At 37.1% G+C, this 18,007-nt stretch overlaps 1 protein-coding gene across 3 annotated transcripts in view; it reads right to left on the bottom strand.

Annotated features, from left to right (window-relative positions):
• The window catches only part of ROCK2 (Rho associated coiled-coil containing protein kinase 2), a 101,148-nt gene that overhangs the window by 57,375 nt on the left and 25,766 nt on the right, over positions 1-18,007 (bottom strand). For all 3 annotated transcript variants that reach the window (XR_012628006.1, XM_074861553.1, XM_074861552.1), the window contains exon 2: positions 374-455. Coding sequence is in view for 2 of the 3 variants with exons in the window: in XM_074861553.1 (XP_074717654.1) it covers positions 374-455 (82 nt within the window). In the remaining variant the exon portion in view is untranslated. The remainder of the gene's footprint in view (positions 1-373; positions 456-18,007) is intronic.

The following is an 18,007-nucleotide window of genomic DNA, read 5'->3' as shown; positions in this document are numbered from 1 at the left end:
CTCTGTTAGGTTAAATAAGACTGTGTATACAATGTTGACATTTTGAGTAATTAATTCCTAAAGAATAGCAACTGGGATATGCTTTACAAATTATGTTGCTGCACATACTTAAGATAAAAAAATAACATAAAAGGATTTTTCCAGCTACCGTTGGAAAAATTACAATTTACATCTGGTATTTTCCAACATATTTTCAACAATACAATGACTCCCCAAAATGAAACTTCTCTGGTCCTCTAAAGCCTTCTGAATATGGAAGCTCAGAGTTACAAAAAATCAGTGAAATGAAAATGAGCAATGCATTTCTAACCACTCAGTTTCCTATGACTGACATCACAACAATGTCATTGTTTAAGGGCAACTTGCAACTTACATCTATTTAAGAAATTATCAATGTTCTTGTTCTTCCTCAGCGCTGGATAATCCAGATCAAGGACCAAAGAATTCAAGCCATCCTGGGGGAAAAAAAAAAAAAAAAAAAAGTTAAGTGAGTTCCAAAATCTTAATTAACAGCTTTCTTAAAACTACTACACTGAGACTGATTATATAGTATTCAAGCATGCATTACATTCCTAGTAGGCAAATCAAACAAGCTCTCAAGTATGTTTACAAACCAGCAAAGGAGCTAACACACACTGACTGGCTCCAAGTTGGTCTATAAACAGTACAGATACATTACCACTGATTAGTGGCACTGGGACTTAAACTACAATAGTAGTGTTACTCTTAACCAGTAAGCAATCTTACTTATTAAACACTGATTTAAGATACTCAGTTTGGTCAATCTGTTTTGCTTACTTACATTACACTTTTCCTCCGTATTCAAAAACTTTATGTTTGTATTATCCATATTATTTATTGCTTTGATCACAGTCTCTCTACCTTACCTTATTCTGGATATTCAAAAACTAACTGCACATTTTTCTTCTTGGAAGCAAGACATGACCCAAACTTAGGAAGACAATTCACCACATAATTCAAGCTCAAAAGACTAGATTACTTTTTCTAAGTGACTCAACAGAAGACAAGCCAGAACTCTACATGCCGTTCTGCTACCAATTATCAATGCCTCCATAGAAAACAATTGAGACCTCTTAAAATGGCAAGGGATGAGATCATCAAAATCTAAACTAAAAATAGTATTTTAAGCGCCTGTTACAAGACTTAACTCATTTCCACTTTTCAGCAACCTAGTAAAACGTAAAAAATTACTCTTCAAAACCCAAAGTCCTTTCCAGTTACACAGGGACAATTAAAAATAAAAAGTAGTTTCAGATACTAAGAAGAGCCAGAGACTCCATTCATACTCAGCATCTCCCGTGTTCTGTCTGAACTGGCAGCTTTGTTCATTGCTCTAAGAACAAAATCCCAAGACCGATTCTTCAGGTTTTTGAGCCTTGACAGTGCATCACAGAGATTTAAGTCAGAGACCACATCAAGTTTATTAACAGGCAAGCAACAGAACTAGATTTTATATTTATTTTTTTCTTAATATATCTGGGAAGTTATCTTTTGTTGCAAATATAACTAAAATTATTATACTCACTCTAATAATTTATCTACCTGGATAGAGTTAAAGGAAAGGCCCAAGATTATTAAATGCATTTTGAATGCCAGGCTGTCATAAATACACACACACACAAATACAACTACCTCATCTGTGGAGATGTCACTTTTCACCACAAAAAACATTAACGATTAAGCACATTTTCAAAATTAAGAAATTTAATTGCAATTTTTTTTTTTTTTTTTTTTTAGCTCCTAACAAATGAAAGTGTCTTGGGAAGTGTCATAGATAAGCTGACAAAGTATGGGTTAAACAAATGAAGTGGATTAAAAACTGTTATGAAAGACTAGGCCCAGAAGTTTGTGATCAGTGGCACAAAGTCCAGTTGGAGGCCATTCACTAGTAGTGTACCCCAGCACCCACCACTGGGGCCAGAACTGTTTAGTATCACAAAGTTCAACAAGGGGAAATGCCAAGTCCTGCATCTGTGGAGGAATAACCCCAGGCATCAGCTACAGGCTGGGGTGTGACAAGCTGGAAAGCAGCTTTGCAAATAAGGACCCAAGGGTCCTGGTGGACAACAAGCTGACTGTGACCCAGTAGTGCATCCTCGCAGGCAAAAAAAAGGTCACCACCATCCTGGTCTGCATTAGGGAAAGCACTGTCAGCAGGTCAACAAAGGCAATTCTTCCCTTCTACTCAGCACTGGTGAGGCCACACCTGGAGTCCACTCCTGGGCTCCCCAAACCAAGAAAGGCAGGGATTTACTGGAGTGAGTCCAGCAAATGGCCATGGAGATTAAGGCACTGGAGTATTTCTGCTAAGAGGAAAGGCTCATAGAGCTGGGACTCTCCAGCCTGGAGAAGACTCAGGGCAGGGGATCTCATCAATATGTATAAGTACCTGATGGGAGGGAATGAAGAAAAGGTAGGGCTCACTGACAGGATGAGACAATGGGCACAAGGTAAAACACATGGAATTCGATCTGAACATAACACTTTTTTTCCTGTGAAGGTGGTCAAGCACTGAAACAGGTTGCCCAGAGAAACTGTGGAGTCTCTGTCAGTGGAGATATTAAAAACCTGACTGGACAGAGTCCTGGGCAACCTACTCTAGGCTGACCCTGCACTGAGCAGGGCAGTTGGACTAGATGATCTCAAGAGGTCCTTGACAACCTCAACCATCCTGTGATGTAACACCTAAAATATTTCCACTGCCACGCAGAGCAAAGGTGGAATCTTATTCTTGAATCTTATGTAACATGAACTGTATTATGAAGGTCTTAAACACCACATCTTAGAACTTCCTTATAAAAACAGTGTTAATAAGCAAAAAGAGAAGTCAATGAGGAAGACACACTATCAATCTTAGTTACTTTAAGACAGTATTTATCATCATTATGTCAGCCTTGACCATAACTGTTCCTGCAAGACCCATTAAGGATAAAGAAGTGACACACTAGGACATTGTACTCATCTTTCAGGACAGAAGACTTAGTACCTATTCTTAAATTTGATGACATTTTTACAAAAAATACAGTAAAACCAAACCAAAGTAATAAAGTTGTTAAATACTTATGGATTAGTCACTGCATGAATTTGACAGGAACTGCCCAATAATCTGGACAAATGCCAACAGAAAGTACTGACTTGAGGTGACTTCCTAGAAAATAACACAATAGCATCTGTAACAGCAAACTCTGTTTGGCAAACACTGCCTTCAAACAAGGTTAACTCATTCTGTAGCACAATGTGTCAGTAGAAATACAGATCTTCACCTTGCAACATGTAAAAAAGGACCATACTAAATGCCCTGATGAACAGCTGGGCCATCTTTTACGATTTTACCCAGCACAATGAAGTCTCAATTCCTATTAGCTGGTAGTCTACTCACAAGACCTAACTCTAACATCAACTATGACTTGAAGCTACACTTTCATTAATATATTTCCAATATAACTGCATTAATATATGCCTGTAGTTTACAGCATCAATTTACAGTATCAAAGTAAGAGTCTTTCTTACCATTTAGAATCCCTTAATGCAATTACAATTTCACAATTGGTCCTGAACATAATTTTTCTGATGAATTACAGTTTTCGTTTCTACTGCACAGATTCAAAAATAAAAACTAGTTCTTTAGAGCTCTAAGCACCTTCTTACTTTATTTCTCTCTTCACAGTCTAATACCTTATTGCTCCTTTTACATTCTTCTTTCATTGCTATTGAAACAATATTTTAATGATCACTAACAACTGGGTGGACATTTTAAAGGAGATGTAAAAGCACTCTGTGCTAACACAAATCAATAAGACATATTTTTGTTCTTCATATTTTTGTGGAGGAGAGAGGCAAGGTCATCTGGTATTTTAATGCTTTTCATGCAAAGATATTTTAGAGGTTGACCAAGTAAAACATTCATAGCGTTCTCTACTTATACCTTATGCACAAAGTCAGGTAAAAGAATAAATTTATCATCCGCAACAGACATTTTAGTAAAGTTGGATCACAAGGTCCAAAACAACCGTAACTTCCAATTTAAATTGAGCTGTATATCATCACTTCAGATGTCACTGTTTCTTCCCATGTCATTCTGATTCCACAGCCTTTTTGTGGGCTATAAAAACTGAGAACCATATTTACAGTTAACTTTTATTAGTTTTCTTCTGCATTTTCATGGAATTTTCACAAGTAGCTATTAATAAGCAGAAATCTGAGAACAGCACAACTGCCTATTCTTAACTATTTGGAAGGGTCCTAACTCTTGAGGACAGTCAGCAACAGCTGCCGTCAAAGACAGTTGATTAGTATCAGCATCATGAGGAATAGAAAGTGTGTCAAATTTTTTTATCCCTGAGAACAAACCTTATTATCATACTCTTTTAAAGACAAGATTTTAAGCTCTTTAACATAATTTTAAGGTAAGGGATCTCAAGTTCATATCAACATGTCGTTTATGAAAGACTTGTCTTGCACGTTAGCATTTTGTCAAAAGGTGTTTCCTTAAAGCTTTACATTTTCATTAAAACGCCTAGTTTACATTACTTAACACGAAAACTGCACTATAATTAAGAAGCTGGGTCAAAAGATTACACAGTAAAACAGACTGTTCAAAATGAAGAGAAGTAATCCAGGAAATGACATCTCCTCTGTCTAGGCCTCACAGATAAGTCACTTCAACCAGGAAATATGTTATTAAAGTGATTTCACTGTTCGCTTCCTCTTTCTGCTATTACAAAAGGCTCAGAAACTAACAGGCCAAAAATAGCAGTCTCCAAACAAATGCACTGTTGGCAAAGAGCCTTCTGCTTACAGCAAACATGCAAAAATGTTCTCCACAGATTGTTTTCCAAGAGAAAAGTCCAAACTAGGTATTTTTGCAACACCCTCCTATACCAGGGGAAGAGTTCCTGGCTGCTCTGACAGCAACGACCACCTCTGATAACACCATGGAGTGTGGCTTTCCCAGCAAGCAGCCTGCACTGTTACAGGCCTGAATGACCTGAAGAAAAAGCAGGCAAGAGTTCCTCTTCATTCCTATTCAGGAGATAGAGGAACTAAATGTTTATGTTCTTCTCTCTGACAAAAGGGGCAGTAATAGGGAAAAATAATGGTATCTTCTAAATATGCAGCTCAACACTAATTCTAGGCAATCCCACTGAAGCCTTCACTGAACTAAACCATGCTGTGCTGATACCAATTTCTAAAATTAAAATAGCTATTTGAACCTGTCCAATGTTGATATGTACATGTAAACTCCACAGGATGCCACAACAGCTCTGGTTACTTCAATTTATTCCTCACTTTCATGATGAGAAAAAGTAAAACTCAAGACCAAAAACTAAGACAACTGAACATAAGAGGTATCAGTTGCTTCCTTAGTATCCACAAACAATTCATAATCCTGCAGTACTTGGAAAATGTAAGAAGCCTGATCTAGTGAAAGATGTCCCTGACCACAGCAGAGGGGTTGGACTAGATGATCTTTCAAGGTCCCTTGTGACTCAAAACCATGTGATTCTATGAGAAGTTCACTAAACCATTACATATAAGAAAACCAAAACGCTATTCCTTTCCCCTTTGCCAGTCTTCCAAATCCTAAAATAAAATTTAATAAACTATGCTGCAGTGGAAAGTAAGGATAGAAAAGTCTGTAACTTCAGATTACATTTTTCTAACTTGACCTACATGCTTGTTAAAGCAGAACTTCCTAAATCTATGCACACAGGAACTGACCATCTATTGACTTCACCATGATTAAACCTCCACTATATCCTTCCATATGTCAAATGGACTGTTAAATAATTCTGGTCTTTCCTAAGCAATTACTTCTTTCCATAGAAGCTACCTTTGGATATAAGGTTCACAGCTCAATAAGAGCATACAACACGAAAAACAACTGAAAGGTCATATGCAAGGCAAATATACCATTTTCCCAAGCTTATCCTACTCAGCGATCATTAGGATACGTTGTAATTCATTTTTCTCTTACTTAAGCGTAATCAGTATGTGAAGGAATAATTCTGGGCATGATAATGCGGTCAACATTTACTGCTGGGAGGTCCTGCTATTCTAGAAGTTCTTTAGTAGTTCTACATTAATTAACAGATTTAACAGTATGTTCAGTTTAGAAACCTAAAAGCAGCTGCTGTCCACAAATAAGTATGTAAATACTTAACAACAGGTTTTACTTGCAATCTGATTTCTGTATATGGAGGTAAACAAATACTGAAATTATTTAAATGACTGAAACGATTTTAATGTTGTCTACTATTGAATAAATGCAAATTTTTCTTCATCATACAAGCAATTCTGTTCAAGGACTGTCATCTCATGTGCTACATCCTACATGCATATTTTAATGGTTTTATACAATTTACCTTGCTATTTGAAAGGCACACTGTCAAACTGTTTCATTGTTAATGACAGGATGATAATAGACCAAAAATAGCTTCAGCCTTAAATACTAACAAAAGAGAATAATCACAAAATTGTGTTCAAGATGCAACCAGAACAACTTTAAGGAAAAATACTACAGAACAGCAAAAGCATGTAAATAAAGATCAGAAAGGCAAAGGTGTATAATGAGCTGTGGTTTACAATGAACAAGAGGAAAGAATGGAAGATACTTTATATAAGAACAATTAAAATAAAAGTCCATTAAGTTGTTAAGAAGGGCAAAGAATGCACAAAAAGCTTAAGTTTTCCATGCTTTCTGTAATTATTTTTCTTTTTAATGTTGCATATCTGGCCATATTTACAAGGTGTAAGAACAAAAAAAAATCCTGAAAAAAAATCACTACACATGAAGAAACGCGCTGAGGACAGCAAGATCAACTGAAATTCAGTCTAAAATATTTAAGGAGACTGTCTTAATCAATTTTCTTTGTGAACTCAGGAGAACAGGGAGGTCATCAGGACTGAAAAGGTCAAATCAAAGCACTACCATTAAAAGGGGAAGGGCTTTCCAAACTATAGATGAGAATACTCAGAGAGAGGGAGACAGAAGATGATGTTAATCAATTTGTAAACACCTAGAAGATTAACATGTAAAACCCAGGGTTTAAGGTTTTTTGTATTCTTCTCAAAAATAAAATGGTGTCATGTAATATATATGATGTAGTCAATAAAGCAAAGCATCTTAACACAGAGTAAAACACAAGACTCACCATTCTCATTAGCAAAGTAAAAAAATACTGTATAGGAAATCATGGGAGAAAACGTTCAAAAGGTAGTTATCAGGGCTTGGAGAAGTGTGTCAAAAAAAAATTTCCCTGGGTTTGCCCTGTTCCAGTTCTACAGAATATTTTCATTACCTCAAAGCAACAGAATAAGTAACTTATCTATTAAGAACAAATAAAAATCAGGAAATGATACCAAGATCATAGTTCTGGGTACATGCTTTTATTGCATTTAAAAGAATCTCAAAATGAAGGAAAAAAATCTGAAAAAAAATACAATCAGATGCAATTCAAAGGATAAGCACAAAAAGAGGAGGGAAATCCCCACCAACATATGCTTTTCAAATAAATTAAATGGGAATAATGAGTAAACAAGAAGATAACAGAAGACGACACAGGGTTATAGCAGACTAGTCCAATTTAGGATGCATAAACAGGAGGTGCATTGTATAAGCCCTCACAGAGAACTAATGTTCTTTTGTAAATAAAGATCAGAAATCATTTGCTGATATTGTTCCAGTCTGAGCCAGAATATTGTGTCCAGCTTTGTGAATTCCTATACAGAGGACTGCAAAAGACAAGCTGGAAAACAACCACAGAGGTTAACAAAAGCAGGGAAGTGATAAGCAATTTGTGCTAGTGTAGACTGTCAAGAATCATAGAATGGTTTGGATTGGAAGGGACCTTAAAGATCATCTAGTTCCAACCCCCCTGCCATGGGCAGGGACACCTTCCACTAGCCCAGGTTGCTCAAAGCCCCGTCCAACCTGGCCTTGAACACTTCCAGGGAGGGGGCAGCCACAACTTCTCTGGGCAACCTGTGCCAGTGTCTCACCACCCTCATGGTGAAGAATTTCTTCCTTACATCTTATGTTAATCCACATTCTTTCAGTTTAAAACTGTTACCCCTTGTCCTGTCACTACACTCCCTGATAAAGAGTCCCTCCTCATCTTTCCTGGGGGCCCCCTTTAAGTACTGGAAGGCCACTATAAGGTCTCTCTGGCCTTCTCTTGATCTCTCAGCCTGTCCTCATAAGGGAGGTGTTCCAGTCTCTGATCATCTTCATGGCCTCCTCTGGACTCACTCGAGCAGGTCCATGTCCTTCTTGCGTTGGGGGCCTCACAGCTGAACACAGTACTGCAGGTGGGGTCTCACAAGAGCAGAGTAGAGGGGGAGAATCACCTCCCTCAACCTGCTGGCTGCATTTGTTTTGATGCAGTCCAGGATGCAGTTGGCTTTCTGGTCTGCAAGTGCACATTGCTGGGTCATGTTGAGCTTCTTGTCAACCAACACCCCCAAGTCCTTTTCCACAGGGCTGCTCTCAATTCACTCATTGCCCAGCCTGTATTTGTGCTTGGGATTGCCCTCTACACTATCATTCACTTTAATAAAACAATGTATTAACACTTAACCATTACAAAAATGCACTTTTCTCCTCCAAATCAGTTGTTGTTATTTTCTTAATAATAGCCTTAAAATAAAACTGGTCTTGCATGTTTTGCTGGTTATTACTGTAGCCATGGAAAATTCAGTTGTTCAGCATAATCTGATTTCATCTGAAGTCACTGTACACTTCCAGGTTCTTTAGCTACCTTTGATTTTAGAATCTGTATTGCTTTCAAAAAAAAAACCAAACAAAAAAATCAATGTGCAGCAAAGCCCAGCCCAGCATTGCAAACCTGTCAAAATAACACTAGAGATAATTTCCTATTAACTGGAATTCTCCAAGGCCCTTATTTGCAAGCTTAGTTCCTTAGCAAGAGAGCAAAAGCAGTCTGGTAATTTTGACTGTGCCTCTCCTGCAGCAAGCCATTTGTGCATCAGTACAGGTAAAGATTTCCCAAGCAGTCAAGCAGAATAGTACAAGTACTAGAACTGCAAAAAGACTATCTACAAATGCACAGAAAACAAACCTGTGTCTGGAATTGTTTCTCTGACACCCTGAAAAAGTGGAATTACCTGCTGTTTCATAAAATTCCAAATGCAGGACACAGCTTCTGATTCATTTCTCTCTTTTGAATCAGGGCTTTCAAAGGCTACAGCTGCAGGAATCAGAAGTTAATACCAGGAACACAGATAAAAGCCAAGGGAGCTCATCTGTGGTTGAGGTAGGAGACAGTTGAAAAGTCTATTCTTAAAATCATATTTTGACCAGAAGGCCATCCTTGTTTCATATTAGAGTACTACTTCTCCATCATGAAAATTATTCTACTTATCTTTCTGCACCTTCAAAACAGTTCAGTCTGTGAAACTCATTTCAGCAGCTAGCCATTGCACGTAATGCTATCAAAGTCATTTATCCCTTGATTCCACTGTGAGCTTATTTTTGGATAAATGTATTTGTTATACACTCCTTCACTTAATGCAAACAGATGCATTATATTATATATTTTTACTAATCTATTTAGCAGTCAGATAAATAAGATGCAAGAACACAATCTAATAACTAAGAAAGGATACTTATTAAATATTTAAAAAATCTAACAATATGTTTTACAATAACTGGAATTGCAAATAACAAAGATTGAAAAGAAAATCAAGATACCACCTAGCATCCTACTCCCTTAAAAGCTTGATTGACTAGAAGTAATAAAGGGACTTGTTCTTTTCTAATCACTGATTCAGAAGAAATTATTACAAAATCTCCCTGTACTAAAAATATCAGCAACTGCTTAAAATCACTCTTTAGAACATTTCTAACCCAATAAATAATAGCCTGTCTATCATGTTATCTCCTGCCTAACTTCAAATCTGATGTCAGCAGCATATTCTAATCAGCTGCACCATGTATTTCTTAAATTTTAAGTGCTGGACTCCACCATAATTCCATGAATCCAGATTCACAGTTAAATGATGAATAAAACCAAAGCAATTAAAATCACATCTAACTTTGGAGTACAGAATTTGGATGAAGTATGGAGAAACTCAGAACACTTATTGCTGCAGATGGAGGGTTTTGTTTTTTTTTTTTAAGGTCAAGATATCAAGACCAATCCAGCAGGTATCAGGATGTGCTGATCCATACGCTGGCAGAAAGAGGTACTGTTTATACTCCAGAGCAGAAACATTTCAAGTCAAATAGAAATAGTCAAAACAGAGTGAAGTCCTACCACTTAGCTGCTATGCGCATATGAACAGATGGCCATGTTCTGTGGAGAACTTCTGGAAAAGTTAACAGTTGTAAAAATGATTGCTGGAAGAAAGGGACCTTGCAGGTAAGAATCAGAGGAAAGATTAAATAAACATGGAAAAAAACCAAAAGAGGTAAAAATTAATTTTAAATAATGAGTCAAAAGACCTTGTTCAACCCAGACCTACTCTTGAGTCTATTGTCTAGTAATATGGACCAAACAATTATTTTAAGAATATCTTTCCATGAGTAGTTAGCTAATGACACTGAAGGAAAACGAATGGAATTTAAACAAAATGAATATGTATATCCATTTATACCAATCACCAGTCTAAAATAAATTGAATAAAAGTAGAAACATCTGAAAAACAAGTTTTTATTTTTGCAATAATATATATGCATTATTGATTGGTAAGGAGATTACTTTTTAATTTAGAAAAATTATAAGCAGCCCTAAAATATGGCTCACAAATGAATTTGACAATAAAGGAAATTATTTACAATCATTTTATTTAATTAGTGAGTATACATTATTTTCCTGAAATATGAGCGCCTTATTTTTAAAGTCTGACATTCTTGAAAGTAGTTCTATCCGTTCACAATCTTAGTTAATACAGATCTTCTCCATTATTGATAAAAGAGAGTAAACTTGGAAAAAAAATTTTTATGGAATCCATTTGAAGAAATGCTTTTTAGGGTTTTTTTTTAGTAGAACAGTGTGTTCACATAGCATAACTCCCATGGCATACATTAGATTCATCTGGAGTTTTAAATAAATACATTGTGATACACTACTCTAGTCCAACATGCATCCTAGAAGCAAACTTCACTGATGACCCTAGACTGAAGTCAAATTCACTATTAATTTTGTCTCTCAAACAGGTAATGCATTTTCCCATAAAATAAGCCTACATGTAAATGTTAAAATATGTAAATATAATATAATGTTTAAATATGTAAAATAACAGAAATAACACTTCAATTTCAATTCCTGTGTCAGGACTACAAATACAACATTATTGGCTTAAAAGCAGAACAGGAACTTTTCAGGATGATTTCTGTTGAAACTCAATACATATGCTTCTAGGGATTGACTAGAGTAATAATTCCATCATATGCAAAATCCATGATGATAAGGTATTATCAAAGAATTGAAGTTCTTTCACCAACTTAAATAACAAAGTGATACCTAAGAGGTCACTAGCCTCAGCCTCTAGGACTGGAAAGGAACATGCTGGATTTCCTGACAAGTCCAACTAGAAGTGTTTGATCTCCTATGTTTTTCTCTGGAACAAAAACTGTAAGTTTGTCTTTGTCGTCTGAAATAACTCAGAGAAACTTCCTATCCCTGAAATACCTGCCAAAAGAGAAAAACAGAAAAGAAGAGGGAAAAAACAACTCTCCCCCACCTATCAAACCCACATAACTGGCCGTCCTGTATAAAAGAGACCAGATTCACACTTGGGACAGACTTTAAGCAGCTGCTTTGGGCAGGGGTTGAACCTAGATGACCTCCTGAGGTCTTCAAAGCTGAATTACTCTCTGATGCTACAATTACTTTTTGACCTGAGCATATGCAAGTCAGCACCACTAAATCAGTTTTTGTATCAAGTCCAAAAACTTCTGGTCTACTGGAAGATAAAGGCAGTCCTTAAATAAGGAATTTCTTTACTGTAAAAATGTATGAAGTAAAGCAGTAGCAAAGAAGCATGGCTGACAGGAACTTCCTCTGCAGATTTTGAGACTCACTTCAGAAAGCCTGAGGAAGCGAGTGCCTATTGCAACCTGTTGCTGTAATTACTCATTTTTCAACTCCCTAAGCAACAAGTTCATTCTGTGCACAAATCTAAATTAGCTATTTCACCTACAAGATCAGTCAGGACTTTCACACTGCAAACAGCTACTTCCCAAAGTTGTGGGTAGGCTTTATTAAGACCTTTGGCCACCTCTCTTTGAAGAGGAGGTGATGCAAAGGGCCATAGAACAGAGCAGAAAATTTATTCTGAAGAATTTTTTCAACTACTTCATCAATGAACTAATTTAGTCACGGAAGAACTGTTACTCGTTTAGTCACTAAAATCCACTTAAGGTTTAAAAGACATCAAGGTAAGTGCAAAACCTTGTTTTAGAAGTTGCTAGCAGAAGAACTCATTACAAAATTTAAAATTTCTACCACAGCTGACCACAAACTGGGGAAGATAACTGTCTTGACTTCTGATCTGTTTATCTAGCCACACCTTCCAGTCTGTGGGTGTTATACCCTCTGCTTTATGAGTCCATTTGCAGAAGTTTTTAATGCCAATTGCAAGTTATATCAGAAGGAACTGTATTTAAAAATAAACTGTTACATAATACCAGACAACCAAGAAGAAATTCCGAACTATTGCAGCTTGAACAGACAAACCATAATCAATAAATACTTCTTCTGTTAATACGCAGCACCTTAGTTTTGCTTCAGTGGGGAAAAACATCACCTTATCAGTGTCTGTGAGATACTCAAATGCCATACAAGACCATAATAAAATAAACGTATTTGTCACTTCAGTTACTGTAAAACATCTTGTGTCATGCAGAAGAGAGCAGCTAAATATCTGAATGACTGAGATTAAACCTATTTCTCTTAAACTGGGAAGCATTTAGAATTACACTGTCCCTAGAAAACCAGAATATACACACAGACATGTACACCCCCACACACAAGGACAGGTTCAGATCCTGGCAGTGAAAGGGTATGAAAGAAGGAAGGCTTCTATGAATAAATCAGTGGCAAAAGACAGTAAATGTGGGCGCACCTTCTTGGTGGGGTAGAAGACCTAGGGACACTCAATGCCTTTTTTGCTGGTGTCCCCTGGGACATACACAGCTCCACTCCAGGGACCCTGACAGGATCCATCTGAGGGGGGTGAAGGAGCCAGTCAAATCATTACCAGGCTGCTCTCTACCACCTCTGAAAGATTACAGCAACTGGGGGAGGTTCCTATTAACTGGAAAAGGGCAAGTGTCATGCCCATCTTCAACAAAGGCAACAAGAAGGATCTGCAGAACAATGGGCCAGAATTCCAGTTAACTTCAGGTCCCTGGACATCATTTCCAAAGACATGAAGAAAGAGATAAATGAATTAATTGGCCACAAGCAAATTGTGCCTAATCAACCTGTCTTCCATAATGAGATGACAGTTTCACTGCCCAAGGACCGAGCAGTTTATGTTGTTTATCTGGACTTCAGCAAGGTATTCAACACTGATTCCTACAATAATCCTATAGGCCAGCTGGGTAAGTGAATGATCAGTTGGGTGGAAAGCTGGCTGGACTGTCAGGCTCAGAGAATCATCATGAACAGTACTATCAAGTCCCACTTGGCAGCTGGTGACCGCTAGCATTCCCCAGGAATGATAAAGGGACCAATACTGTTGAATGTTTTTACTAATGACCCAAAAGTTAGCATACAGTGTACCTTCAGCAACTTCATGGATAACAACAACCAGGGGCGGAGGCTGATACACTGGAGGGCAGAGCTGCTATGCAGAAGGACCTGGAAAGACTGGGAAAATGGGCCAAGAGAGCCTCATGCAGTTCAAAGACACACGCAGACTCCCACATGTGGGATGGAATACCACCACACACCAGGAGAGGCTGGCACTTGCTGACTAGACAGTGGCTTTGAGGAAAAGGATCTGAGAGTCCTGGTGAAGAAGAAGCTGGCTCTGAATCAGGAGTAGACCTTGTGGCAGAGGGGTATGACAAGAGGCAACAGATACAAGTTGCCACCTGGGAAACTGCAATTGCGTATATGGAAACATTTTTCCCACCATGGTCAAACATTGAAGCAGGTTACCCAGAGAGGACATAGCATCTCTGTATTTAGATATTTTCAAAACCTAATTCTTAAACATCATCTAATTGAACCTGCGTAAGAGCATGTCAGCAGCTTGGACCAGAAGACCTCCACAGGTCCTTTGCATTCTAAATTATCCTTTGATGGGTATTTTTATTCAATTCTGAATATAGCTTCAATAAGAGCTCAATTACTGACAAGGTGCCATGTGCATCTCCAGAAATACCACAAATTATTTGGCTAGACACTGCTGTTAGAAGAGCTGACAGGATATTTTGTGAAACAATATTTCATCATGAATTGTATTATCACAGTGTCATCGATAACAGACCCGAGGCCTGTCTGTGGAAGATCATGACTTTGTTTTGTTTTGTACTGCAGCCAAATCTAAGATAAGAGATGCCTGATGGATAAGCACAAATTGAAATAAGCAGAGACAACATCAGACAGTATCACAGGCAATCTACTGGCACCTTGTCTCCTACGTATGTGGTGACTCAGACTCACTGGCTAGCTGGATCCCCATTAATAGGAAGATGGAAGGCAAATGAAGTTAGTATGCAAGAGACTCAAAACAGAAAGAAGAGGTTTTTTCACATCATAGAGTCAAGCTAGAACTTACTGCCATGGGATGTTTCTGCTGCCAAGAAGTTTACACTGGGATAAAGGCTACTCGATTCGAGGGAGATAAAGCTGTCAAAAGCTACAAGACAGATAAACACCACATCTGCCTCGGAGAGTCCCCGAGCTGCCTTGTCTCCACAGGCTGAGAGAATGTAACAGAATAGTCCTTCTCCTGCACTGCATCCCAGGGCACTTCTGAGCTATTGGCTGCTGCTGCAAAAAGGGTAGTTAGGCTAGACAAACTCCTGATTCAATCTAGTGATCCACTTTCATGTTATTACTTTGGGCAACTGTCTTCAGTCCCTACAAATAATTACAAGGAAATAAGACAGAGACTTTCTTTCAGCTTCAGTATTAAACGCTCTAGACAAAAGAGGACATCAGATATCAAACTCAAAAATACACAAGGAAAAAAAGAGAAGAGTTTCAACAGATGCTAAGAAAAAACATTCTGAAACCAGCAGTATATTGTATCTTGCCTCAAACTTGAGAAAATGGAGGCTCTGGCAACAGCCAACCCAAGTGCCACTGCTGTAAAGCAGGCTATGAGCTTGCAGAAAACATTTGAAAGGACTTAGTATCAGCCCTATGTGGAATAAAACAATTTTTCTAATCTTAGCAATACACAGAACAAGAAAATTATTTACCATTTAGTGACATTTTAAAGTCATACTGCATCTATTTAAAGCTAATTTACAAATCTTGGGAGTGGCATTACAACTACATACATACACAGCTATATTATGAGGAAAATTTTTCAAAACTTAGGATATAATAGAATAAAGGTTGAGGGCTCAACCTTACTCCACTTCCCCTTCCACATCAAGATCATCCTTCCAGCATGGAACGCATGGCTGTGCAATATTTCTTTGTGTCCTCTTTCCCACATGCGACTTCATCTCTCATTCAGTGAAAAGAAAACCAACAGAACTAAGTGTATAAAATTTCTCTTTGGTAGTTTAAAAACAACAGTTCAGGTACACTCAACGTTCTAGGAACTTGATTTTCATTACCGCACAGACAATGCAAAAACCACTCACACTGCAGTTTCTGAAATACCATGACTGATTATCAATTTTACAGCTGGTTAAACCTCATTCTAGTTAAAAAAGGCTATTTGTTGTGGTAATACTCTAGATGGTAACTCTGAAATTAAGTGGGACACTTGGTCTGGCATTTGCATAACGAGTTCCCAGAACATTCTTCTCCCCAGTGTTCCAGCTGTAGGTGCAAATCAAACAGTTGGGTGTGCTTATGTATACAAGATCTTTTTGTTTGCATTTCTCAAAAGGAATCACATCAAATTAGCAAAGGAAACTGCAGTCTTTTCAGAAGAGACTCAAAATCATGATGCAGTTCCTTAGTCTTTTACTGCTAAGAATGAAAACAGTTACAAGTTGTAGCAATATTTTAAATATAAGATTTATCTTTAAGAGAACTCCAGTGTCTTATTCTTTTAAGACAGAACTACCTTAATTTTCAATTCAGCGTTAGTTGCACAATTTTAGCAACCTAGGAAATTATTATTTTCAAAAGACCTCTCTCTACTAACATAAGCAGCATTGCAAAATTGTTCTGAAACTAGAAGTACTAAATATATTTTCTTCACAGTAAAGATGTCCCTGAGCCATTGCACACTCACTCTTCTGTTCACTACAGATGAAGTAAAATTCATGTTTTTGCTGTACATACGCACATTCATCATTTTAGCCATGAGACCTGTAATGGGATTTTCAGATGGACATAAAAGTTTTCAAGCTCCCAAGAATAAATTTGGTCCAAAACCACTACATTTTGAAGTCAACATACATCTTTACCTTCATTTACTCTTTAAGAGAGTTCCTGGTCCCTAACTTCCTGTACACAAATCAGGAAGATAAGGTATGCAGGTGAGAGATAAAAAAAGATCCCCTTTTTACTTTCAACTCACAAAAAAACCACTTCAATATTAATGCACAAACCCAGCATTATAAAAACTTACTGCGTTGATTTTAGTCACTTAAAGGAAAGGTGCAATAACTCACAATGCAGCTTACTTTCTAATACTTATTTATAAATTTTTGTATCACCCTGTACTACACACACTATGCATTTCTATATTTGAGCCATCTCTTCACTCAGAATGCCATTACTCTCAGTGGAAATACTTTAGATACCAAAATAGAACTCCTAGAAACAGTAATCCTTTATGCTTGACTCATTTATCTGAAAATACAACTTCAGTTCTTCGAAAGCATATACCTAACTTCATTATGTGCTCAAATCACCCATGTTTAAATGTACTTTTCAGAAACACTGAATTACAGTTACTGTTTTCACCACAACAACAACTATTTGTGAAACTTCACTAATGTGCAACCAATCCCTGTCATTTTGTCTGATCCTACAGTGACTTAACATCCGAATAATAAATTGACCATGGAGTGCCTGTTTGAAAAGTATGTGTATTTGCCCAATAGCAGCAATGTAAAATCCCTTGTACAAAGGACAAGCAAAGAAGTGTTAAAGAGGCTAAGAAATACTGCAGTCATTAAATTAGGAGATATTTATGACCTGAAACATTACAAAACATCATCACAATATTGAAAGTTTGGCTTGAAGAGTAGATTCCATTTGTTCATGCAAAGGATGTGGAAGAATGAAAATCCACAGGTTTTTTTCAGTAAATCATGGTACTTAAAATCCAGGTTTATAGTAAAATGACCAGAAAAACAGGCCAGAGTTTTAGCAGACATAATGCAGACAACAAAGGGGGTCAACAGTTAAACAGATGAAAGGATAGAAAAGGATTACACAGGGAAATGCCAAAGATCATTCCAAAGACATTTTTAAAGGAATTCTAAATATTGTTATCACTGCAACTTGGGCAAAAGGAAGAAAGGACCAGATAAAAGTGTTATGGCCTTTTCAATCTGGTTTAATTCAAATTATAAATCAATGTTTCTGCATTGACTTTAAATCCCATTAGTTACTGAATTATATGACAAATTGTAACTAGATAGTAAATTTTTTTAAGAAGTCAGCAGATTAATTAAATGGAAGTTTAACTCCGTAACTACCACTGAACCACACCATGGGAGAAACTGAAGCTGCCTGCTTATTTCAAAAGTGAGCTTTCCCATAAAATGTTAAAATACTATTAAAACAAACCAGTGTTTATTTTAATAGTATTTTAACTATTCTAGATAGTTAAACTAGAATACTAGTTTAACCACTAACTAGTTCTAGAA

The sequence above is a fragment of the Strix uralensis genome, chromosome 3 (genome assembly GCF_047716275.1).
Source record: "Strix uralensis isolate ZFMK-TIS-50842 chromosome 3, bStrUra1, whole genome shotgun sequence".
Lineage (NCBI taxonomy): Eukaryota > Metazoa > Chordata > Aves > Strigiformes > Strigidae > Strix > Strix uralensis.
Note: the sequence above shows the minus strand (reverse complement) of the source record. Positions and strands in the feature narration are given on the sequence as shown.